The 25,093-nt window shown below is 42.7% G+C and overlaps 1 protein-coding gene and 1 pseudogene across 1 annotated transcript in view; one reads left to right on the top strand and one right to left on the bottom strand.

The window, feature by feature from the left end:
- TRPV4 (transient receptor potential cation channel subfamily V member 4) overlaps window positions 1-25,093 on the top strand; it is a 121,311-nt gene that overhangs the window by 51,941 nt on the left and 44,277 nt on the right. Inside the window, exons 5-7 of the mRNA XM_056528863.1 lie at window positions 56-196; window positions 23,205-23,503; window positions 24,229-24,408. Of these exons, the coding sequence (XP_056384838.1) occupies window positions 56-196; window positions 23,205-23,503; window positions 24,229-24,408 (620 nt within the window). The remainder of the gene's footprint in view (window positions 1-55; window positions 197-23,204; window positions 23,504-24,228; window positions 24,409-25,093) is intronic.
- On the bottom strand, window positions 20,082-20,190 carry LOC130344464 (U2 spliceosomal RNA; annotated as a pseudogene).

Here is a 25,093-nt window from a genome sequence, read left to right as displayed (position 1 = left end):
AGGTTGCCTAAGGTGCTTGTGAGAACTAAGGATTGTTTGTTGCTTTCCCTTCCAGGGCAGACTGCTCTTCACATAGCAATAGAAAGACGCTGCAAGCATTATGTGGAGCTGCTGGTAGAGAAAGGAGCTGATGTCCATGCTCAGGCCAGAGGGCGCTTCTTTCAGCCAAAGGATGAGGGCGGATATTTCTACTTTGGTAAGTTTTCAGTTGCTTTTTATTGCAAAATTGCCCTATTTTTCTTTTTATAGCACTAACATATACTGTGTTGCACAGCATTCACATCTATTCTAGATTCTCTCTGTATAATAGTAAGATGATTATGAAGTTACCCATAATGTTGAAAACAACCCTCATCCATGTGTGTGTATTGTACCTTTTGTAAAGTGGATCGGTCAGCAAGAAAACAGGGGTGTCCAGTCCAGCTGATGAGCCGATGTCCTTCCCTCCCCCAATTCAGTTAGGGTATTTACACATGTGGCTACATGGGCATCCTCAAAGGGGTTATCAAGGATACAAATAACATGTCTGCTTTCTTCCAAAAACAGCACCGTACTTGTTTTCAGATTGTGTGATACAACTCTGCTTCATACAGTACCACACACAAACTGAAATCTAGAGAGAGGAAGGAAGGCGCCTCATGTGCGGGATCAGCGTTAAATGCAACACGTTTCGCTGCGCATGCGCAGCTTCATCAGGCAACACACAAACTGAAGACAAGAGTGTCACCGTTTCTGGAAGGAAGCAGCTATGCTTTTTCTAATTCTGTTTATCACTTTCTAATGTTGATGTCACTACGATATAAACAGACATTTAAATTTATTTCCTAAATATAAATGATAATAGATCCTGTTGTGACAACAGCTAAATCCTGATTATACCTTCAACATGTTAAATACAGAAAGATGTGACATGCCTATCCATTACGTGATACCGGCATCATCTAACATGCTGAAGCTCACACTTTAATTCCAAATGTTATCAATGTATGTGTAGCTTTAATATCATTAGCTATCATATCCATTAGTTTTTAAATGTTTCTTGAGCTTCCTGGAGCTGGGTATATATATACGTTAAAATAGAGACATGGAGATGTGAAGTTTGGACAAATTAGGACAATATGTGTATTCCTGTTAAACATCATTGACTTATCCAAAGGGAGCAGCTTTAATGTACACAAATGTTTCTGTTGGGTATTTATATGCTAAAGTATAAAAGAAAAATATTTGCAGCACTCAGGCAAAATTATGGTGAAAAAAGTGAAGCTTTATTCCATCTAAAACAGCGACGTTTCGGCTGGCTCACCCAGCCATTATCAAGCCAGCCGAAACGTCACTTTTTGGATGGAAGAAAGCTTCACTTTTTTTCACCATAAGTGCTGCAAATATTTTTCTTTTATACCTGAAGAGTCCTGGACCAAGACTGTTTGTGGGCACCTACACCTATGCACCCCTGTAGTGCTGCTTCTGTGAATTGGATATATGCTAAAGTAGTGATAATAGAGCAGAAGTTTTTCTGGACTTGTTGTAAGTAGACCCATTGACGTAAACTACCCCATCCTAAACTAGCTGATAACAGGGAACCGTGAACTACATTCAACATTACAACAAAATCACAAAAAAAAAAAAAAAAAAAAAAAAAGGATTATGAAATGAAGGATAAATGTACAAGGTATAAAATCTAAAAAAGTAAGTCAGGCAAAGCTTCCAAGGCAGAAAAATCATATGGAGTTGACATGAATACAAAGGTATCACTGTCAACACTCAGCAATACCATAAAGAGGATATCCCAGTACATGAGTCTGGATTTCTTCATTCTTCCTCCAATGGGTTTTTGACTACATATTTCTCAGGGTTAGTTTCTTCTGTGGATGTGAAATGGGTGGGGAATCCTCATTCCTCTCTAAAAGTTTTCCAGTTTCCCTCCAATCATGTGGCCTTAGTGATACCCTGTGTATTGCCCATACTATGTGTGTCTGGCTTGCTTGGTGTAAATAATGACTGATGGGCTCACATACATTGCAGCATTGCCAGTTTTTGCCAGTGTTGCTTGCCATGGGCAAACACAGTTTGCTGGCTGCCACTTTGCAGTAGGAGTTGAAAGCAGAGCAAGATGCGGTTGTGCTGGCAATCATTGTGGCGCTCTGTAATGTGCAGTGACTCTGGGAACGGAGTAAGGTCTAAAAATGGAGAGATTTGCACTGAAGTGCAGTGCTAGCCACATGTAATACCAAAGGAAACTGCTTTGTGTGTGCATATTGGCATGCCTGTGTATGAGACTGCTGGTGGGCTAGGGGCAGGGGAACTGAACTAACTTTGGAAGCCAAATCCTGAGTAGCATAGGAAGAGAGCACCTGCTAAAGAAGGACTACCCTGAGGATTTAGTGGGTAGCTGCTTTGAGGTCTAATGCAGGGCTAAACCACCAATCTGAACAGGTCAGGCAAAAAAAAGTACTATGAATGGAGCAGAAGCGCGTGTGGTCTACTTGGATGGGCCATAAGTGTTGAATAACACTGCTCAACACCCAGATCGCAATCAGTCTCTTCTGTTTCCTTTTCTGCTATAGAGCTAAACCTACTGAGCACAAGTTCTTTTTATATATGGATAACATATACAGCTTTTTAAAGCATACTATTGTCCGAAGGATTTGACAAGGGGCTAATGCATTCTGTTAACAATGATTCTAGTTAACCATCTGTTACTTTCTTGTACTTTACTGTTCTGCTTGGTGGGCTTCAACCCTGTTTTTTGCGTTGTTGGTTTAAATTAACAATGTTTGTTACATTTAAATACCAATTAAATCAAGTTTAAACAGTGATGTTTTAAAACTGTATAGTGTGATCTATTAGACAAGAGATTGGCATAAGAGATATTATCCCCCTTTTTTTTCTGGGCAAACTACTTTGAGAAAGTTTGATTTGCTTCAATGTCAAAATTCCGTGAAATGCCAATATAAAATAGAAATACAAGTTGTATTTACTAGAAAGTTCTTCAGAACGTGGGCAGAGTCTAGAGGCAAGTTAATGGATAGCTTTTAAATTATGGATGTGACCTAACAACCCTGAGAATTTGGCGAAATGTACAAAACGTAAACTCTAGTACTGAAACAGATACGTGAGCATTTTATTAAACGGACTATAAAAAATTAAAATCACACATGTTGTGTTTTGCTTGAATCTGTTATGGTTCATTTACGTTAGAGGACCTTTGTTTCAAAGACTTTAATGGGTTTTAGATCAATCCTGATCATGCATTTTATCATGTCTATAAGATCTTCTAAACAGTTTTTGATGTAATAAGTACACAGCGAACATTGCCACACGTATATACAAACACATTTGTGGAAATGTATCTAAACTTGTGCAAAGAAATAGTTGACCAGTTGCCTATAGCAACCAATCAGATTGCGTCTTTAATTTTTAAAAGGCCTCTGCAGAATAAAAGAAGTGATCTGTTCTGGCAACTGGTCAACTTTTCCTCTGGACAGGTTTTGAAAAATCTCCCCCATTGTTACATATATATGTGGTGAGCTTGTGGGGATGTAGGGTAGGAAGGGTGTAGCTGTGCAGTGATGAAAGGGTGTTGGATTAACCCTTAACTGTGTTGATGCCAGGGTGCAGGTTCTTTATATATATATATATATATATATATATATATATATATATATATATATATGTATATATATATAGCTCTATCTATCCTACCGCCACCCGGCCCAGGAACGATAGGGAGGAATAAAGGATTGTCCAGTTAGTAAACTGGAAATAACTTTACTGCAACTTTTATGCAGGTTAACAGTAGTAACAGTCTTTACAGAGGACCGGATTTTAAGTTCCTCACAGTTGGTTGGGACCTTGTAGGGAATAAGCTCTGAGGCTTTCTTTACGCTGTTCCACTGAATTTAGGGTTTGGTTTTAGGTTCAGTAGTCATGTAGATTTAGGATTGAGTTTAGTTGCACTCACGGTTTGGTATTCGGCTGAAGTTAGCAGGCTTAGATTTGTCTTGAGGATATGCACAGAGCTTCTCTCTCTGCTAGTCCGGAAGAGAGCAAGGGGAGAAGAGAGCGATCATTGGATACAGCGCCCTTATATGGCAAGGGGGCAGACTCATAGCTTATTGGTTCCCACCAACTGTCAGTCCTTTCACATAGCATTGTGGTACATCATGTGACCCACTCATGTGACCTGGAAGTAGGCTTAGTAGTCATGTGACCTAAGTTCCTGGAAGTACTATACATATATATAAATTATATACAAATTATATACACCAAACACATAAAATTAAAGAAGGAAGAGGCGACCAGGGGTTATCCCACTAGGAGGATCCTACTGGTATGCAGGAACTCTGACTTTGGGGACTTACCACACAAGGTACGGTACAACATACAGTACCGGGACACCACATATACATACATTCATTCATTCATTCATTCATTAACACACAGACACACACACACACACCTGCAAACTGTGACACACATGCCATGTTCCCTACTCATTCTTATTGAATGCATCCTCCTAAGGAAGCAGCAAGGAATTATTTTCTCCCTCCCAGTGTAGCTGTGAACATGCCCTTTTATCAGCATCCAGGATTACACCCTGGAGTTTTGAAAAGGCACTGCATCCCCTCCCTCTCTTCTCTAAACCCAACTGTTGTTCGTATGTAATGCCTCCATGTAACAATTGCCTTTCACCAGCAGATGAAAGAGAGCATTATATACAATCTTAATTTTCTGCTGCAGATCTGCTTGAAGTCAATGGCCAGCAAAATCTGCAGCATAAATACGCACATGTGAATGTACCCATAGGATGATTTCACATCTAGGATTTGTGGATCCCGCAGCTGTATACGGTTTTGAAATTCTTCTGCTGTATCCAGGGCCTGAATGCACAAATCCTAGATGTAAATGCACCCCGATAGCCTAATTACAAATGTTGGAAGAAGAGTGAAAGTCAGCAAATCATTTAGGAGATGCGAGGGCACATGGCAGAGGTGTTAGCCCCATTCAACCCCCCCGCTTTGGGTATGCCTGACTGTAGACCTGCAAAGGCCAGCCCCATTCATCTTCATATGGAATAAAACCGGGTCACACAGGCAGACAGCTGTGTATCTGTCTAGTAGAGCAGGGACTGAAGCTAGCAGTCACACAGACAAGAGGTTGTGCCCCTCTCTTAACTAGATGAACTTGTCTTTTTTTTTCATCCTTGCTATTTCTTCCCTAGTTTGCACAGAATACTGTGTCTGTGTATGGGGTGTATGGTGCTCGGCTCAATAAGAAGTGCTCTGTTGCAGTATACTAATCTTCTGATACGGTGTTTCATGTTGGTCAGGCTTTCCAGCGTCTGCACATTACTGTTTTTGTAGTCTTTCCTGGTGAGGAAGTGAGTACACAGAATGTAAATACAAAGTGAGCCAGCATGTCCTGCAGTCAAGGGAGTTCCCTCAGTGAGAACAGGCTGACTATATGTATTCACTGATGACAACATTGCCAGAGGACAGAGGCTTGTTGTGTGAGTACCAATGGAGGCTTTCATTCATCGTCACCAGGCAATTAACGGTTCATTTAGCGCAATCTCAAGTCTGGATGACTATGAAGCTGGAAAACACAGAATTCATGTCCTGAAATGATGAAGTGCTACAAGTTTTAGTCCCAACTTATTGTCACATGTTTGCTTATAAAAAGGGTATTCTTATAAAAATGATGTTTCCCTGACCACATGGACACTGCTGCAATGAATGCTTATGAATGCCAAGTTCACATTGTCAAGTCTTTTCAATCAGGCAATGGAATTTACTGACTACCCAATGGGTGAACATGCATTTTATTGCAGGCTAATTAATGCTCCTGGCAGATTGTCTAACCCACCGAGAGATCAAACTTCAACTGGTCAACTGCCAACAAAAACACTTTACACATGGGGATTGCAAAAAAACAAACAAAGAAAAACACACAAACTGGGGATAGTATAAAAATGTAGTTTTGTCTATGACTATTAGTTATGAGTATCCTCTTCATCAAAGGGATTTTCTCACCTTGCACAGCTACAGGATATGCCATAAAGGTCTAATAGAGGTTATTCTTACCTCTAGGACCCACACCTATATTGAGCGAGAGCCCCCCAGCCATGTCCAGCCTTTCTGCAGTGCTCAGCTTAGTGGGCTATTTAACCCATCTTTTTGCTGTGCCATTCCTCAGCTGAACAGTTTTCATTCAACTCCGTATGACTTCTGAATTGTTATCACACAAGGATGACTATGGTAAATGATAAAGTGAAAAGAATAATGCATATAAGGCCGTGATATCATCTCCTTACATGAACACAGCTGGTTAACTCAGTGGTTAATGATATGCCACTATTTGAATAGACAGTGGTTTACGGTGTATGTTTACTTTAGTGGTATACAGGGAATACTCTTGCCATATACCTCGGACATATACCCTAGACAAGTTGTGAACAGAGTCTAACTGCTATGGGTAATGTAGATCCTTACTTGAACCTTTCAGCTAATAACATGTACCACAGATCTGGGCTGTGTTATACATTTCATACACTGAGTGTTAGTATGGTCACAGACCATCTTAAAATTAATTGTGTGGGAGATCCTGATGGATGGAGGTAGAGGGAGGTACTGATCCGATAGAAGCGTGTTACTCTTGTCATACATAAAATAATTGCTTTAATCTAAGCCTTAGTGAAATTCTAAAAAATCAAATCATTTAGTGAAAATGCATTAAAACAGCATGATGTGTGCATTATTAAGAATATGCCCTCAAAACCTGCTGACAGGGTTGCTTTAAAGGGGTTATGCAGGAATGAAAAAACACAGCTAATTTCTTTCAAAAACTTGGCTCCATTCACTTCAATGGAGCTGAGCTGCAGAACCATACCCAATCTTGAGACAGACGGGGAGCTTTTTTTGAAATAAAGTAGCTGTGTTTTTCTATTCCTCTATAACTGTAAACTGTGCTTTACATGTTCACAGTTGCTTCTTCTTGGTAGCCCAGACCTATCTTGTAAAATATTTTCCATTATTCTTGGATCCTACACCCAAATGGTTTATTGACTTTCTTTCATTTCTGGATGTTTAATTCCAAAGGAAAAATGCAATTAAATACAATTTCCATTTCTCTGTTAGTACTTGCTACTTTGCTGTGGATAAATGTATGTGGTGGCCCAGTATGGGCAGTGTTACCCCGTGCTCCTGCTGTCCTGTCAGGCAGCCTCCTTCAATGTCCCCAAGGCCCCCTGCACTTTTTTCCCCATTGCAAATATGTTTTACCATGTAAAGTGTTATAAAATGTAATGTTTCTTTAAGAGTTATACCATGTGATATGTCATGTGATTGTTACCCAGGAGGTACCAGTGACCAGGTGATCCCAAGAGTGACCTATGGGCTCCCTGCTAGTCTCCCCCATATAAGCCCTGGAAGTAGGTAGCTTGCTCTCTTGGGGCTCTTAGCTCGTGCTTCCTGCTGAGGTCCAGTGCAGTCGTGCCTAGTGTGTGTGTCCAGAGTGTTTGAGTCCTCAAAGTCCAGTCCTGCAGCCACCATCCAGTCAAGTAAGCGAAGTCACAGCTTTATGAGTAAAGTCAAGACAGTCCCTGTCATCTGTCAAGTCAGCGTGGTCTGCATTCAATTGTCCAGTTCAACTACAAGTCCCAGCAAGCCCTTAAGGTCTCTGCATCACTGGTCACCTCCTTTGGCCCTGGTTGAACTGTATAGACTTTACCAACTGTCAACCCTCAGTAAAGCTACGATTGTCCATAACTTGGCGTCGGAGTCTTTATTTCCCCCGTGCCAAGCCCAGGATCCAACGGTATACCTTTGGGTGGTTATAGGCTAAACCTCACCCTGGCATCACAAATACAAGGGGTTCATGCCATCTGTCCCTAGGGTAACAACATCTGCCCTGCACCACACACCTCGCCACCACAACTTTTGGTGTCACAAACAGGATATGGGTGTGCGCCTTATGCCACAAACCCCCCCCCCCAGTCTGAACTGTGTCCAATATTGTCTGCAAAAACAGCATGCTGATGTGATTTAAGTCTGCGCCAAAAAGTGTATGAGACTTTGCAAGTGAAAAGTGTTTTACTCATGGTGCTTGTGAAACAGAGGGAGAGGTGAAGAAAAGACTGTTATTTGCCATCGTGTATTGTAGAGAGTCTGTACCTGAAAGGGTTAATTGGGTTAATTGGGCCGCGAGCGGTCACAGCTCCGCCCCGTCAGTTCCCTAGCGGTGACGCCTCTCCAGCACAGTGAGGAGGAACCAAAGAGTTGTCCTGTGTTGCACAGGGGAAGAGTTTGACGACTTGACCAAAACAGGAAGTTCCCTGGGTGCAGCCATATTAAAGGTTCCGGTAGCTGCGTTTGGCTCCGATGTGTTCTATCAAGCGTCCACTCCAGTGCAGACTCTGCAAATGCCAATGATTACCAGTATCAAGTCTCCAGTGCCAGTAACTCTCAGCATTAACCCACTAGTGTCTGCAAGTCTGTTCACAAAACAAATTACTACCAAGTACCTGCAAAATAAAAGGGGAGCATTTAGTATAGTACTCCCACTAGCCGAGTCTAAGCTGTTGCAGCACTTCAGCAATTATCTTAAAGGGGAAAGCACCTTATTCTTAATTCTTAAATTCTTAAAGCAACAAATTTAAGAAGATGTCAGAACCCAGCTCTCCAGATCAACCAGGCGACGTGCCCCTCCATCTCCAGCAGTGGGATCATCACCTGCCCCAGCGGCCGGAATGTTGCCAGTCCTGCCTGCAGTCCACATCAACAACCCTGGTGTTCCAGCGTCTGCACCGGTATTCATGGGGAACCCTGTCCTCCCTACCTACAATGGAGACCCCTTCACCCTAAGGGATTTCAAAGAAAGGATCCAGAGTTTGTTTGTCTTTTACTCTTTCCCTCCTAATCAACAGGTGCAATTGCTCACAGGACAACTACAGGGACTAGCGTTAGAGGAAGTCTGCACCTGGCTAGCCTCCGAGAAGGCAACTGTAGAGCAGACCTTTGAAGGACTGTTCCAGGTATTTGAGTCTCACACTCAGTCAGAGGTACGTCTCCGGCTGTATGAAAGGCGACAGAACCCTGGTGAGACCTTGAGAGCATATGCTGTAGCCCTACAGAATGCCCTAGAGACTGTTTAAAAATTAGATGGTGTAACTCCAGAGCAGGGCAACAAGGTGTTAATGGACAGATTTATCGATGGGGCTCATAAGTGGGACAAAGCCCAGCTGCGAATGTTAGTGGTCCAAAACCCCAACTTGTCATACCCCGCTTTCAAGAGACTGGCTATCCAAGTGATTGAGTCCGGAACTGAGTTAGAGGAAGCATGTCCACCTTCCAAGAGCCATTAGGGGCAGTAGCCAGACCTATACCATCACCAGCCCCTGCCCCTGCTTTGCCAGTCATCTCAGCCTCAGATTTACAGAGTGTTAGGCAGAACACTGAACAACTGACTAAGGCTGTGAAGGAGCTTGCCACCCGGTCCACCACACCTGACTGTGAACTGCCCCTACCCAGAAAACCTGCCCCTGCTCCCCACAATTTCAGCCCCCGCAACCCTCCGCCTAATGGACCCCCAGGGACTCAAAGACCCTTTTGTACTTATTGTAATAAATCAGGACATTAGAAAATGCAGTGTTGTGATTCAAACGGATTTCCCCTGAGGTCGTGGACCGGCCCTCAGGAAAACAGTCATCAATCCCCGAACGACCTCAGTCAGGACTCTCTCTTTGTCGCCTCCTGCCCCTATGTAAAAATTATTGTAGAAGGTGTACTGTTGAAGGCGTTGATAGATACAGGATCACAAGTGTCTACTTTACCTAAAAATGTTTTCTATCAGCATTGGGATGCTAGTTTATTGTGTGAACCAGAGGAGTTGACTTCAGAGTAGTTGCAGTTAATGGGCAACCAGTCCCCAGACGTGGATACTGGGAGCCAACCATTCAGTTGGGAGAGCATGTACTTAGCGGAGTGATTGTAACTAATGTGGCAGATAAGGGGTCTGCTGACTTTATACTGGGGATGAACATTATGAAAAACTGTTTTGTTGAAATAGTAGATGCCTTGCATGCCTTTCTTCCCCATATGTCCCCTTCAGGCCAGCGGGTTGCGCAGCACCACTTGAAAGTTCTACAAGTGGAGCGGAAGTTTGCCAACAGGCAAGGTGAAATCTGCAGAGTTCAAGTACAAGACATCCGATCCGTGACCTTGCACCCCAATACAGAGACTATCCTCTGGTGTCGTGCACGTCCCAGAGTAAAGAATAGAGACTATCAAGCCCTGCTGGAGCCTCTGCAACTAGAAGACCACCCTCTTGTCCAAGCTGCGAGAAGCCTTGTCACAGTTACCAGTGGGAGAGTTCCAGTCCAGTTAGTCAACCTGTCTGATGCTGCTACTGTGTTACCTAAATACACCCCTGTAGTTTAGTTGGATCTCATAGAGTCAAAGGACATCTTAACAGAACATATGGTGGCCCGACAGAGTGCAGCCCAAGTGGCCGAAGGATCCAGTCCGAGTCCTCCCGAGCCCTGCTGGGCACAACTCCAAGATGGAGACGACACTACCCCAAGGGACCAAGTCAATGGAGTCATCAATGTCACCAAAAGGTACCATGAAGCTTATAGCAAACACCCCACATATTTCGGGCATACGTCCATGATCCAACTTTGAATCCTCACAGGCGACAGCCCACCGATCAAGCAAAGACACCGCCCTGTCGCACCAGGCATGTATCAGACTGTCAAGAAGTTGCTGGCCGACATGAAAGAGGCAGACGTCGTCCAAGAAAGTCAGAGTCCCTGGGCGGTGCCACTTGTCCTGGTCAAGAAAAAAGACGGAACCATCCGCTTCTGTCTTGACTACAGGAAACTGAACAATGTCACACACAAGGACACTTATCCTCTGCCAAGGATTGAGGAGTCACTTACAGCCCTCGGGTCTGCTGCTTACTTCTCCACTCTGGACTTAACCAGCGGATATTGGCAAGTGCCCATGGCCATGGAGGACTGGGGGAAGACCGCCTTCGTGACACCCATGGGACTGTTCGAGGTTAAAAGTACACCGTTTAGTCTATGTAAGGCCCCTGCTACGTTTCAGCGTTTGATGGAAAGGTGCCTTGGCCATCAAAATTTTCAAAGTTTCCTTTGTACCTGGACAATGTCATTGTGTATTCCAAGTCCTACCAGGAACACCTCAGTCATCTGTCAGACGTCTTACAAGTCCTGATCAAGCATGGGCTGAAGATCAAGCTGTCAATGTGTCACTTGCTCAAACCTCAGGTACACTACCTGGGTCATGTTGTCAGCGCCAAGGGAGTCCAGCCCAATCCTGAAAAGATGGAAGTTGTCAAGAACTGGCTTACCCCGCGCACGGTGAAAGATTTCAGAAGCTTTCTGGGATTTGCCGGCTACTACCGCCGCTTCATTCCCCACTTCGCCCAGATTGTAGAACCTCTCACAGCTCTCTTACGGGGTATAGCAAAGGAGAACTACAATGGGAAACTACCTGTTGCTTGGGCTGAAGAGCAAGAGACAGTGTTCTGAGCTCTTAAACGTATGCTGACAGAACCACCCATCCTGGCGTATGCAGGCTACAGAATGTCGTGGACCTAGGTCCGAAAAAGTTAAAGAAGACCTGTACACCTGGAAGACTTTGTAAGATGAAAGTTGAGTCATGGGGGGATCTGCTGGACTACCTTCTGGCGAAAATGGTACCAACCTGTCTACGCCGGGCCCAGTGTGATTATGAGCTGAAACGTCTGTGGCGACAGAGAAACTGTTTGTGCACAAATGGCTGTTGTGCCCAAATTCTTTGCATCTGGTTTCTGGTGATCGACCATCAGATTCTGGTTGCCCAAAGAGACGCGCGATGGTCCTCAACGCTTACCATGATCAGTCGGGACACTTTGGAGTGCACAAGACTAAAGCTACTTTCAGTTGGTCGCGCTAAACCATGTCAAGTTGTCTCCTACCTGGTTCGGGTACACTTATGCTCTCACCATGGTGGATCACTACTCTAAATGGGTTGTCGTCCCCGTCAAAGATCTTACAGCCAAGACAGCGACCCAGATGTTCTACTCCAATTGGGTGCAAACCCTTGGGTGTCCGGAGTCTGTCCTAACGGACCAGGGAATGGCCTTCAAGGCCAAACTCTTCCAAGAGCTGTGTCAATTCCATGCCTGCAAGATACTCCAGACTACTGCTTATTACCCCCAGGGGAACGGGCTTTGTGAGCACATTAATCCTGTCTTTATCCTCATGTTGCGAGCCACCTCTGTGTCAAGACAAGAAGAGTGGCCCTGACTGCTTCCTGAACTATTGGAGATCTACAATAACGCAGTCCACTGTTCTATGGGGTACATCCCTTTCTACTTGATGATGGAGCGCCATGGACAGCTGCCTAAAAACCGAACATTTGGGCTCCAAGCCCCATTCAACAACTCTCTGCAAGCCTCGTTGGAGTGGGTCTCTGACCACCAGAGAAGAATCCAAGAGGCCAAAGAAATTTTCAGCAAGAAGATGGGCAAGGCCCAGCAGAGACAACTGGAGGATTATAACTGTCATGCTTCTGCCAAACCACTTCAGTTGGACGATAGTCTGGCTGTGGAAGTTTCCAAGGACCCACAAGTTAGACTCTATCTGGGAGACAGAACCGTACACTGTGACGGCGATACCCTATCCGGACTCTGATGTATATGAAGTACAAAAGTCTGGGTATGAGCCACAAGTTGTTCACCAAAACTGAATCAAGTGGTGTCTGAAAGAAGATCTACCAGTGCTCCCAGCGCCCCCTCCTCTAGCTGTCAGACCTGTAATATGTCCCAGGCGAGGGAATCCACCCATCCATGAATTTTCCCATGTTTTCTCCAACTCAGCCTGCGATCTTCTGTGTCTCACCAACCCAGAGGCCGGTTCAACCAACACTAGTCTCCACACCAGTCCCAGTCTTGTCGCCATTGGCTCTGGCCTACATGCCAGTCTCTAGAGTACCAACTCAGTCTCCAGCCTCTCCAGTGCAGATGCCAGCAACTCTGGGTCTCTCCAGCCCTGGACCAATACCTGCTCTTGAATTCATCGAGGAAGAGTTAGCTGCAGCTTTAGAGGCTCCAAGGGCTCCCGAAGACGCAAGAGTTCCAGATTCCCCCGAAGTGGTGTTGCGTAGGTCCCAATGGTCAACACAAGGACAAATTCCCGCCAGGCACAAAGAGTAACTCATAATGTAAAGTTATGTAGCACACATAGTCAGTTCACATATGGTAAAAATAGTCCACACATTTGCAAATAGTTAAGATAGGACTGTATCATTTGTCATCCCAGTCTACAAGTTCTAAATACATACAGTTAGGTGTCTAATGTTTCTATCCTGTCCTCGTGTACAGGGTACTCCACTGGCCAGAGGGTTCACCTGATATCTAGATAATGCATGTAGAGTGACAGAATTGCTAAATGCAAAGGTAACACCGTTGTATAGTGTAACAACGTATATTGAGCTCTGGGGAGAAGATTTGAGAACCGAGGGGCCCCAGCAGCCAAGGCATTGAGTAGATAGCATCCAGCAGCCCAATCCGTGAATCTATGTATGTTAAGTATATTGTTGTCTTGAATGTCTTCAGAAAGCAGTTACAAAGTCAAATTAACCCCATATGTTTAAAGAGCATGTATGGACATTCCCCATGCCACATGGACTCATCCTTATCTTGTTTCGTAATCCAGACCTTAGAAGGACATTGTGGATAAATGCCCGAGGAACTTTCACTAGGCCTCAGTGGCCACTTCAGTCCTCTGCCCTCCAGGACCGGGCATCGAGGACGACTTTAATTAAGAGGGGGAGTTTGTGGTGGCCCAGGACGGGAGGTGTTTTCCCGTGCTCCTGCTGCCCTGTCAGGCAGCCTCCTTCAGTGTCCACAAGGCCCCCCTGCACTTGTTTCCCCTTTGTAAATATGTTTTACCATGTAAAGTGTTTTACATTTTAAGAGTTTAAGAGTTATACCATGTGATATGTCATGTGATTGTTACCCAAGAGGTACCAGTGACCAGGTAATCCCAAAAATGACCTATGGGCTTCCTGCTAGTCTCCCCCATATAAGCCCTGGGTGGAGCTAGCTTATCTCTTTTGAACTCTGCTCTCCTGCTAAGCCCAGGTCCAGTGCAGTCGTGTCTAGTGTGTGTGTCCAGAGTGTTGGAGGCCTCAAAGTCCAGTCCTGCAGCCACCATCAAGTCAAGTAAGCTAAGTCACAGCTTTATGAGACAAGTCAAGTCAGTCCCTGTCATGTCAAGTCAGTGTAGTCTGCATTCAATTGTCCAGTTCTACTACAAGTCCTAGCAAGCCCTTAAGGTGTCTGCATTACTGGCCACCTCCTTGGGCCCTGGCTGAACTGTATAGACTTTACCAACTGTATACCCTCATTAAAGCTACCCTTGTCCGTAACTTGGCATTGGAGTCTTTATTGCCCCCTGTGCCTTGCCCAGGATCCTACGGTATACCTTCTGTTGGTTATAGGCTAAACCACGTCCTGGTGTCACGGATACAAGGGGTTAATGCCATCTGCCCGTAGGGTAACAACATCTGCCCTGCACCACACATCCCGCCACCACACGTACATTACCTAAGAAACAAGAGTGAAGCAGTCAGTCCTGAAGCTATGAGTTCCTATTATTCTGTATTTTCCGCATGTATAATGTATTGGTGGGAATCTCTACTCCTGCTGTTCTCTTTTATATGAATACTGTATTTTTCCTACTAAGAGACATACCGTTTAAAAAAATTTTTTTTTTTAGCAAGAATACATCTTGTTTAAAAGATCCTGCATCTCATAGTCTGCAGTCAGGGTGGCAGATGATATGCTTACAGATTCCCTTTAAAATCATTGTGTTGGTAAAGCAGAGCTGTGTATGTGTTGGTAAACCATACTGTCATGGAGAGAGTTAAAAAAAATAAAAAAAAATAAAAAAACACGTTCTCAAAATTATAAAAACACAACACAAAAAGCATATTACATGCACTTTTCAGTGGTTAGTCCTGTCAACACTGCAGGTCTAATGACCTAAACTCAGTGGCGTAGCTACAGAGGTCGCAACGGTCGCTATTGCGCGACCTCTGTAGCTACGCCACATTTACTTCATAGCTGGCCACCACCATTATTAATTATGTTTATGCCCCTGTCAGACCGTTCCCCATGTCAATGCCATCCCGCTGCTGCTAGACCTTACCGTTCTGCAGCAGCAGAGTTCAGATGAGGGCCCGGTCCTGATGTATCCTGGGATGTGTGGGACAGCGCAGCTGACTGTCCCAACCCTGCCTTGCCCTGCCTTGAGTGGAGATCAAGTGGCTGGGCATGCACAAGTCACATTGAGGAAGCCCTGCCCTTCTTCTTCCTCCTCTATTGCAGTTTGTACAATGCAGCTGCCGGCTCTCCCTCTCGCTCGCCAACCCTCCAGCTTGCCTGCCCGCTCGCCCTCCTGCATTATAATTAAGGAAATTAGCCGCCGGGTACTTGATCTTGAGGACCGCCTTCCGCCGTGCCTGCTGGCCGGTACGATCATTATACACTGTGCGCTAGTACAGAGCCGTACATTTACTGAATGGCTATGAAGTGAGCGCAGGAGCGCCTGAGGTCACTTCATAGCCATTGCGCAAAGTTACCTATGACTAACATCCTCTGACATGTTGCATCAGTGTTTTCCAACCAGTGTGCCTTCAGCTGTTGTAAAACTACAACTCCCAGCATGCCCAGACAGCCTTTGACTGTCAGGGCATGCTGGGAATTGCAGTTTTGCAACAGCTGGAGGCACACTGTTTGGAAAGCTTTGCCTTACAGTATATGTATTAACATATATACTGGATATTGTGAAAAACGCCTTAAAAGTTGTATTATTATAAAACCTCTTGTCAGATTAACCCCTTGAGAATGCAGGGTATTTAAATTTTTTTTTTCCTCCTCACTTTCTAAATATCATAACACTCCTAATTTTTCACCTACAGACCCATGTAAGGGTTTGTTTTTTGTGCCACCAATAACATCAATCATTTCACAAAAAAATCTATGGCGAAACCTAAGAAAATTATTTGCCAGGCTAAATTGGAAAAAAAAAAAACCACAATTTTGTAACTTTTAGGGGCTTCTGTTTCTATGCTGTGTATTTTTCCATAAAAATGACACATTATCTTCATTCTGTAGGCTTATATGATTATGATACCAATTTATGTAGGTTTTATTTTATTTTACTACTTTAAAAATATTATAACTATTTGTTCAAAAAAAGAGTATGCTTAAAATTGTCCTCTTCTAATCCCTGTAACTATTCCCCCCTCCCCCCCTTATTCATTGATGGTTGAGGGCTCAATTTTTTTCTTAGTTTTCATAGAACTTTATCTCTTTTTTTTATTATAATTTTTTTTTTTTTTTATAGTATATGAAGTGAGCAAATATACACAATTCTGGACTTTGGTATTTTTTACATGTACGGCCTTGACTGTGAAGTTTAATTAACATTATTTTATAAAAGTTCAGATATTTACCCACGCGGTGATACCACATTATGTTTATATTTATTTGAGATTTAATTAACATTTTTATAAAAGTTTGAATATTTACTCATGTGGCAATACCACATGTTCATATTTATTTATTTTTTACATAATTTTATTTAAAAAAAATTTGAAAAGGGTGATTCACTTTTATTGGGAAAGAGTTCATTCAGATTTATTAACTTTTTTTTTTTTACACTTTTTTTTTTTTTGTCCTCATATGAGATATTTAGAATTACATACCCTGTTCAATGCTATGCCACAGCACAGCATTCATCAATGTTTTTGGTGGTCCATTGCTCCAGGTTGCCATGGCTTCACCACCCCTGGCTATAGGGGTCAGACCCCTTAGCCCGGTTGGACCTGCCTTAGGGCGCTGGCAGTGGAGGAGCGTAAAAACTGAACTCCCAGCCACTGGCAGGGGATTCAGATTAGAGGCGTCCCCCAAGAAGGTAAAATGAGTGTCAATGAGTACTGTTTAGCCTGCCTACACTATATAACTACCTGCCCTGCCACATATACCTACCTGCACTACATACCTGCCTGCCTGTCTACACTATATACTTACCTTCCCTACCCCATATACCTACCTGTGTTATGTACCTGGCTGCCTACACTATATACCTACCTACTTGTTTGCACTGTGTACCTGCCTACCTTTCTGCACTACCTAGCAGTGGGACCTACCTGTAATGTCTTTCAGAATTTGTAACCAAAGTAGAATAAACGAAAGAATGGAGCACTCACCCAGTCTTGACGTGTGATAAAACTTCTTTATTGTATCACGACATGCTCAGTATAGCATTCCATGCGGGGGAGCGGACAGGAACAGGTGGAGTGGGATGGGCAAAGGTCCGTATCACGCAATCAGCCTCGGGGCCTGACGAAGCGCTGATTGTGCGAAACAGACCGTTGCTCATCCCACTCCCCCACTCCACCTGTTCCTGTCCGCTCCCCCGCATGGTATGCTATGCTAAGCATGTTGTGATACAAAAAAGAAGTTTTATCACACGTCAAGACCGGGTGAGTGCTCCATTCTTTTGTTTATCTACTTTGGATACATTTTCTATCTTCGATGCGAGCACCGGAATGGTCTACAAGCCAGAGGAACATAGCTATATATCTATTTGTGAAGTAACAGTGCCGGGTACATCTATATGAGAATAGTCTTTCAGAATTTGGATGGGTATCTGGGAAAACCAGTATAATCTATAAAAACATTCTCTATAAGTGGGCTGTACTACAGGAGTGGTCTAGTCTAGACACATGGCAATTGGCCTTTTAAGTAATAGAGAAAAGGAAAAGCTGATGCAAGGGGCAATTTTAACCATGGACAGCCCAGTAATACAAATAGGGTGCAGGATAATGCATACTTTTATTTATTTATTATATATAGGGATTTGATAGGAATTCGATGTTAGTCATAATAGAAGATAAATGGGGCATGTGTATGACCACTACAATATCTAGTAAATACATTCATAGATCTTTTTAAAAGTGTGCTATACTGTATTTGAATACTTATGCACTGGTGTGGGGGCTATGCTGGTTGCACAACTTCCATTAAAACCTATAGAAATTATGCAAATTCTGTAATTTCCCTGCTTCGACTGCTTTTGGCAGCCACATACGAGCCCCAGGGGCTCTATGAAATTCGGTAGTAGGAGATGGTAGTACCTCTATAAACCTACTCTAAAACACACAAGTGAGTTTTCTGTGTTAACCAAATACTAATATTTACAGGCTGTTTTTTGTTTATTTTCATTGTAGATTCTAGTTAATGTAGAACTGACACAAGAATGTTCCATAAAGCATTAATGCACAGAATATTGCCCCTATGTTTTATTTCTAATGTAATTGAACTGTATTGTGAAAATGACTTGGAGCCACTACTAGAGGTAACCACTGTTAATACTTGTCCTGAAATAGCATACACATTTACCCATACATTGCTCAAATATTATGCAAACATCCCTTGGCAATGAAACTAATCTGTCATTTCAGACACCTGCGTGCTGTCCCCAGGGCAGGTGGGGGTGTCAGGCTTTTGTGGCGTTACCACAGCAGCAGGAGGGTGACACCTGAGCAGTAAGAATATAGCATTACATACGTCAGACGTGAGAATATCCGGTGCATTAAGCATCATGTTACATTTCATGCAACCTAGACAATAACATCTTTGCTTATATGATCAGTAACACTTTGCTTTCTGAAACCTATATATATATATACACAAATTAGCTCACCATACAACCTTCACAGGTACTGCATCCAGCTCAGGCTCCACTTAAGAAGTCTCAGAACTGATTGGAATTTATGCCATCTGCAGACAGCTGTTTCGGGGTGCTTGCCCCTCGTCAGAGAAAGTTCTGGCTTGGCATGAAACCCAATCAGTTCTGAGACTTCTTAAGTGGAGTCTGAGCTGTTTTGCAGGATGCACTACCTGTGAAGGTGGTGTGGTGAGTTAATTTGCATATTTTTTTACCCAGAAGCCCGTGGAGTGCTAAATGGCCTACTTGAAACTCAGTTTTTACACCAGAAGTGGTGCCCTCTCCCTGAGGAAAATACTGACCCTGTATGTATACGTGTGTGTGTATATATATATATATATATATATATATATATATATATATATATATACATGTATATATATTTTATTTTTTACATTATTTAAAAGTATAGTGCAGTGTTTTCCAATTTAGGTGTCTCCAGCTGTTGCAAAACTACAGCTTTCAGCATGCCCGGATGGCTGAAGGCTTTTTTTTTTTATTATCTAAAAGCCGAGGAACATACTCTCAAATCACCCAAAGTGCAAGAAAAAGTGCAAACGTGTTACACAAAAAAAACGTGCCCAAAGGATGCAATCTATCGCAAGCCCTTCTCCGATAGGAGAGAGGCCCCCTAACAAACCTTACCCTTCGCCTCCGGACCAAAAGGTACCTGCGAGGTTCCAGGTTCGATGTCCCTTTTCGCCGAAGCTACTAGGGGACCACAAATGCTCCCGGCATCCCCCTTGGCGTTAGCCAAGGTATCTGCCCGCAGAGCCGATAACGGTAGGTACCCTGCCAAAGCAGGAGTACCCGGGGTGTTTGCAGGGAGGTGCGGAACCTAATGGCCACACACACCTCCCCTAGACCGTCAGGAGGGACACCCAGAAGGGCTACCGCATCCTGACAAATCCTGTGAACACGCAAAAAGTGACACAGTGACAAAAAGAAATAAATAAGTGAATTTGTGCAGATATACTGCCCGGACATCCAGCCGGATCTATAAAAATTTCTCTGATCCTAGCCAGAAGGCCGGGAATCAAGAGGTGAGTGCCACAAGGTGAAGAGATTATGGTGCCCGTGCTTCAACTCAGTGAGCCAGTACACCCAGTGAGTTTCACCACCTTGGGGTCACTACTATCCGAGGCACTAAAGTACCTCGGCTCTAGACCCTCTCAGCCTCATGGCGAGACCCTGAGGGAACAGGTCACATCGGGGCAGCCGTAGAGCTGATTCCTCAGAACCAGCCCCGGAAAGCCCTGGTACACCTGCATCCTCCATGCAGCACCCATCCCCACCAGCCCCATACTGGCGTAGTTTGCCACCGGCATGAAAACTGATAAGAACAGATACTACACTTGATCTTAGCCAAAATGCCGAGAAGCGAAGTTGTAGTTGTAGTTTTGCAACAGCTGGAGGCACACTGGTTGGGAAACACTGGTATAAGAGTGCTTAATTTTTTATTTCCTTTATGACCTAACCATTTGACGTGGAGAGATACTGCTACCCAGTGGGCAGTAAGTTGCTATGGCAACCATACCATGCCTAGAGAGTATAGCGAACGAGCCAAATTCTAATTCAATGGACCCATACACAATACTCCCAGATGGAATACAGTCGCCACAGCTACCTTACTGCCCCATGTTCAGGAATGGATCTCCATGCCAGATTGTGAGGTCGGGGGGAAAGCTCAAAAGTGTAGGTGCACATAACTAGTAATATACTGTAGGTGAAGGTTTTGGAGCAGTAAATAAGATGGGAGACAATTAAATCCAGAGACTTCAGGACACACTGTAAAATTGTGTGCAGGGAGGCCATGACAAACTTTTTTTTTTTTTTCTCTCAATTTAGAATCACGTCAAAGTCAAAGGTTGGTCAGAAAAGAAGAAAAAGTGTAATAATTTCCACTTTTGTACATGGCTAAAAAAAAAAGCTTATGTTAGCAAAGCATAGCAAAAGACAGCTACAGTGGTTACAAAAACAAAATAAAATAAAAACAAAAACAAAACCCACAGAGGTCTGATGGCTTTAGGTCTGAAGGATTGTGTCTGTGTCGCCTAGATCCTTTTTTTTTCTTTTCTAATTTAATTAACTCTTTAAGGACGCAGCCTGTTTTGGCCTGACCTGTGTCACTTTATTCATGAATAACTGTGAGATGCTTTTGCCTATCATGACTAATTCAAAGACTAATGCAGATATCTGTGGTGGTTACGGCTTTAATACTTATTGAAGCTTCAGGAGTTAATACTATCCATTGAATATTAAAAAAAAGATATTGGACCATCAAAACGACAAATTCCTGCAGACCACTGAGGTATGAGGTACTGAGAATTGCTAAGTCATGCAGAATTATGGTCTTTTTCATCATATGTAACAAAACAAACACCTGATTATTGAGAAATATATTCATTGCGGCACAACATCATTTGCATGTATGATCTCATGCACATAATGCAAAGTCCAATACGTTAGTTTTACTGCAGATAGGATCCACATTTGCAGAGTAGAAAAGTTTCAGCTGTTTCACCACTAAACTACATGGAGGCAGTTTCTCTAGTATTAGGCTTCAGGGGATTACAAGAGTTAACCCTCTGACCTGGGGAGGTGACCATCAACATAAATAGCTTTTTAGGCCCCTTTCACACTACAAATATCCTCTGTTTTTCAGAAGTTCCGTCTGAAAACCAGCTGAAAACGGCAGTAACAAAATCCTATACGTCCGTTAGAAAATCCCATTATAGTCTATGGGATTTTTCTAATAGCCGTTTTAACCCGTTATAGTCCATTATTGATAACGGCCGTTATTTTGTGACGGAATATAGTACGGAAGAAAATAGTTAATGGTTTTCAGACGGAACTTCGTACGGATGTTTAAAAATGGAGGATTTTTGTAGTGTGAAACAAGCCTTAGAAAGTATATTGAATCTTTAGTTTTGCTGTGTGTATACCAAATGGTCTGAATACATGACAAGATGTTAAAGCGTACCTGTCATAGTGCAAAAAAAAGAAAAAAAGTGATATGTTACTCGGGACCCAATCCTGATCATGTGCATATAATTTTTGTGTCTCGGACCTATATATCCAGAGATATAAGCATTTATCTGCTGGTGAGTTACTTTTTCATTATGCAGGCTGGAGGGGGCGTGTCAGTTTGTCTCCCTCACAGGAGCAAGCCTGTGCAGTCAGCCAATCAGTACTCTCTACTCTGTAACCCTTTCCTCTCCTCATGTGTCAGAGGAAGATACTTGGAGCTTTCCTGCAGTAATCAAAAGACATTATGGTGAATTCATAACAGGATAAAATATATAAATATAAGAATAGATCTTTATAAAATTAATGCAAGGATTTTTTAGATAAAAGTACAGCATTTTTATGAATACATGTTCTATCTGTTTGATCTTCTCCTAGTAAAGCTGGATGCTAATCAGCATAGCTGTCACTATGTGTGTCATTCATCTTTCACAGACTCCTGAATGTCTGATCAACTTCTTTGTCATTCAGGAGTCCAAGAAAGCTTTGGCTATTTCAGCATGCTGGGAGTTGTAGTTTAGTAACAACTGAAGCTGCAATGTTTGTAAATAACTGTGTTAGAGCAGTGTTGCCTCCAGCTGTTGTAAAACTACAGCTCCCAGCATGTCCACACATCCTTTATCTGTAGTTTTGCATACACTCAATAGAAATCTCCTATACGGGATACCGGTATGCTTTACGGCCAGTATCCAGTATGCTGTAAAATCTAGACTTGTCTGTCTGGCTAAAAGACAGGTGACCCCTAGTGGCGGCTATTTTGAGCTTGAATTTCAGGTGAAAATGTAATTTTTTTTTAACAGGTGTATATTGTGAAATGTCATATTATAATGAGTCCTGCAATATAAGAAAAGTTTTTAACAATGACAGTGCCTTTTTAAAGTACACTAAACAGTACATCTCATGAGTATAATATGCCTTATTATGTTTCTCTAATGTTGTCATGTGTCATTGATATGTAAAGGGTTAAACATGTCTTCTTTGCCACTTTTTGCCATTATCCCTCTCCCCCCCCCCTCCATCTTAATGCCCTTGTACCATTATTCCCCCCTCCCTCTTATCCCCTTTTGCCATATCGGATAATAATGGAACAAGGGGATTAAGATGGAGGGGGGAATAATGGCACAAGAGGATTCAGTATCACATTAGTATAAAGGTAAGCACACGTAATTTTATTACTTATTTTGTATGCGGGTATCCCTTGCATGAATTTATGCGCGAGGGGTACCCGTGGACATACTTTCACCCTTTGGGGGTACAGTCGCGAAAAAGGTTGAGAACCACTGATGTAGAAAATTGTTCACTTCAGTGTTATTGTAGCTTCTATTTCTAGTTTTTATTCATGTTTGTTGGACCCTTGTCCTTACCGTTCTAGGTGAACTCCCACTATCTCTCGCAGCTTGCACCAACCAGCCTGACATTGTGCACTACCTGACTGAGAATGCTCACAAGAAAGCAGATCTGCGTCGTCAGGACTCACGAGGCAATACTGTCCTGCATGCGTTGGTTGCCATTGCCGACAATACAAGGGAGAATACCAAATTTGTTACGAAAATGTACGATCTTCTGGTCATAAAGTGTGCCAATCTTTATCCTGACTGTAGCCTAGAAGCTATATTGAACAATGATGGCATGTCTCCCCTTATGATGGCAGCAAAACTGGGCAAAATAGGGGTGAGTATCTCTCTTGCATTATGTAGTTTTCCATGGGTTCTAAAAATCTGCCTTTATACATTGTTACTGGTACATGTAATATTGTAATGGCTCCACACTACACATGAAGTCCATACTACACATGTATGGAATGCTGAAGTTCTCATACTATAGAGAGGTATTTTTCGCCAGATATTTTTTCTTCATGTTCAAAACTCAATGAAATGGTAAAAAATTCGGTCTGCTGAGAAAATCTTACCCTTTTTTTTTGTTTGGTATTATACTGCTCTCTTGTGTTTAATAGTGGTTATTACACCACATTTCAAGATCCTAAGGACTTTACTTTAATATATGCACCTTCAGATCATCGGTTTGTGGCTAAAGGGTCACATGTTTGTTTTTTTCAAAATAGATTCCACCAGTTGGTAAAATGGCCTTATGTCTAGTAAATGTTGTGTAATCCTAAATAGATAGGGGGAGATTTATCAAAACCTGTGCAGAGGAAAAGTTGACCAGTTGCCAATAGCAACCAATCAGATCGCTTCTTTCCTTTTGCAGAGGCCTTGTTAAAAATGAAAGCAGCGATCTGATTGGTTGCTATGGGCAACTGGGCAACTTTTCCATTTCACAGGTTTTGATAAATCTCCCCCTAATAGTGCCTTTTATATCTTATTTATTGTGTTGCTAATCATATTCTATTAACTTCAATAATAATAACTAAAAGTTCTAATTTTGTTGTGTTTCAGATATTTCAGCATATTATCCGGCTAGAGATAAAAGCAGAAGAGGCCAGACACTTGTCTCGTAAATTCCGGGACTGGGCTTATGGTCCTGTTTACTCCTCTTTGTATGACTTATCTTCTTTAGATACATGTGGCGAAGAGGTCTCCGTACTTGAAATCTTGGTTTATAATAGTAAGGTTGAGGTGTGTACTATTTAACAAAAATTAATTGTTTCCTGTAAACAAAACCTCACAATGCAACATTTTCTTCCTCTTGACTTTAGTTTTTCTGCCAACAGAGCTATATGGGGCTTTTTATGTGGGACAAGTTTTATTTTTTAATCTTACCTTCCATTTTGCCCTATATTGTACTGCAAAACCAGAAAAAAAAATTGTGAGGCAACAATTGAACAAAAAAAAAGTTGTATTTGCACAATTTTATGGGGGAATGCATTTTTTGCAAGTTCATAAAGCATAATTCTGAAATGCTAAGTTTATGCTATGTGTCAATGCAATTCCAACAATGCCAAATATGTATACTTTCTGTTTTTTTTTATTTTTTATTAAAGGAAATCTGTCATCAGAATCACCCGCACTAAACATGTTACACAGGCTTGTAGTGCGGGTGATCCTGATTAAAACGCTTCTTACCTGGTTAAAAATGGTTCAACGGTTCCTCAGATATCTTTATTTTTAGTTTTCTGTTATTCCCTGGCTTGGGACTCAGTGGGAGGTGTTATCATCTCGGACTCGGCCACACGTCATTCTAGCTGGGCGGAGCTACCGCCCAGCTCATGAATATTCATGAACTTATCCTCGTAGTCGAACTCCTTTTTCTAGGTCTGGTGGGGAGGGCCGCGCATGCGCCGCATTCCGTACACCCGGAAGC

This window comes from Hyla sarda, chromosome 1 (assembly GCF_029499605.1).
Source record: "Hyla sarda isolate aHylSar1 chromosome 1, aHylSar1.hap1, whole genome shotgun sequence".
NCBI lineage: Eukaryota > Metazoa > Chordata > Amphibia > Anura > Hylidae > Hyla > Hyla sarda.
This window is presented reverse-complemented; position numbering and strand designations above follow the sequence as displayed.